General features: G+C 34.7%; 1 protein-coding gene across 1 annotated transcript in view; it reads left to right on the plus strand.

Annotated features, from left to right (window-relative positions):
• Positions 1-424, plus strand: part of LOC107731462 (short transient receptor potential channel 6) — a 10,205-nt gene extending 9,781 nt beyond the window's left edge. The window contains exon 12 of the mRNA XM_016542554.1: positions 234-424. Coding sequence (XP_016398040.1) covers positions 234-382 — 149 coding nt within the window. The 3' untranslated portion in view covers positions 383-424. The remainder of the gene's footprint in view (positions 1-233) is intronic.
• Positions 425-1,763: the final 1,339 nt, after the last annotated feature.

The following is a 1,763-nucleotide window of genomic DNA, read 5'->3' on the forward strand; positions in this document are numbered from 1 at the left end:
TTTAAGGTGTCCTTGTTACAGTGTAATTATACATTTAAGTACTGAGTAATATTAATCAACTACATTATGGTTAGGATTAGGATTAGGGTTTGGTTTAGGGTTACTTGCATGTAATTATGCATCAATTTTTTGTTATTGTAATAGTAAGTACATGTAATGTGTAACAAGGACACCTTAAAATAAAGTGTTACCAATATATTTCATAATTCACACATAAGGCTGCTGTGTTGCAGGTGAACTGAAGGAGATTAAGCAGGACATTTCAAGCCTTCGCTATGAGTTGCTGGAGGAAAAGTCACACAACATGGAGGAGCTGGCAAAGCTAGTGAGGACACTTGAAAAAAATCTCTCTCAGGACTGCTTGATACTAAAATCTCATTAAAGGGGTCATATGATGTTGCTAAAAAGAACATTATTTTGAGTATTTGGTGTAATGAAATGTGTTTATGTGTTTAAAGTTAAAAAAACACATTATTTTCCACATACTGTACATTATTGTTTCTCCTCTATGCCCCGCCTTTCTGAAACGCGTCCAATACTACAGCGTGAATAAAAGTTATGCCTTCTTTCTTTGTGTGAACATTTGGGCGGTGTTATGCAAATCTTCCCACATCGTGACGTAGACATGTGGGGGCGTGTTAGAACGAGCCGTTTTAGGTAGGCGTGGCTGACTCTTAACTTTTATAAAGAATATCTCTTTGGATTTGAGACTTTAGTCTTTGCAACTCTACAGATCTTCTTTATGCACCAAGAGCTTGTAACACTTCAAAGAGAAAGGAAAAATTGGCATCATATGACCCCTTTAAAGAAGCCAGGTGACTGCGTTTTATTTTACAGAAGCATATAATCAACTATTCATCAAGCAAGACAATTTGCACAAGGACTACATGTGGTTTCACACACTTCTGTGCCTTGGCCTGCTGGGTTAACAGAACAAAAAACAGCTGTTGAGCTTTCCATGACTGTGAAGAAATTATATTCTCTGTTTTCTGTTTTGGTAATACATTACAGAATGTTTTTTGTATGATAAATATGCACAATTTACTGTTAAGAATTTTTTTTGTCAGTAAGTACTCTAATTCACACAAAAATGTAACTTGAGGGATTCAAATTTATAGCAAAAAATAAATACATAAACCAAAACTAATTTTAATTTGCATGTATTAAATGTAAAATAATTAGTGAAACAAATTACAAACTATAAATCTTAATTCTTTTAATTTAATTAGTCCCTCTCTTTTAGTAACTATTTTACATTTTACTAATTACACACACACACACACACACACACACACGTGTGGGAAAAAATGCTAAACCTACAGAATTAAAGAAGGTAATATTGCTAGGTGAACACTTTTCTGTTGCAGGAAATGACCTTTTATGTTGTTTATTCTAAAGTGTCCTTGAGCTCTGGAAAGACTCTATATAAATAAAACCTATTATTATTATTATTACTATTATTTAAAGTGCCCCTATCATGCCATTATTATGGTTCCTAATATTGTTTTGGGAGTCTCCTACAATAGGATTACATGCATGCAAGGTCAAAAAACGCTTTCATTTTCTCAAAATATGCATTTTCCAGCGATTCTCAAACGATTCGTTCGAAGCAGTTCAAAGATTCATTCTCTCTAAACCCCTCCTTTCCGTGAGCCTGCTCTGCTCTGATTGGTCAGATGCTCCAGTCTGTTGTGATTGGTACAGCGCGTACAGCGCGTGTCGGAAACAATACATCCATTGCCATAGTTCCGTATTTTGAATAC

The sequence above is a fragment of the Sinocyclocheilus rhinocerous genome, unplaced genomic scaffold, assembly GCF_001515625.1.
Source record: "Sinocyclocheilus rhinocerous isolate Xijiao unplaced genomic scaffold, SAMN03320098_v1.1 scaffold2988, whole genome shotgun sequence".
NCBI classification, from domain to species: Eukaryota; Metazoa; Chordata; class Actinopteri; order Cypriniformes; family Cyprinidae; genus Sinocyclocheilus; species Sinocyclocheilus rhinocerous.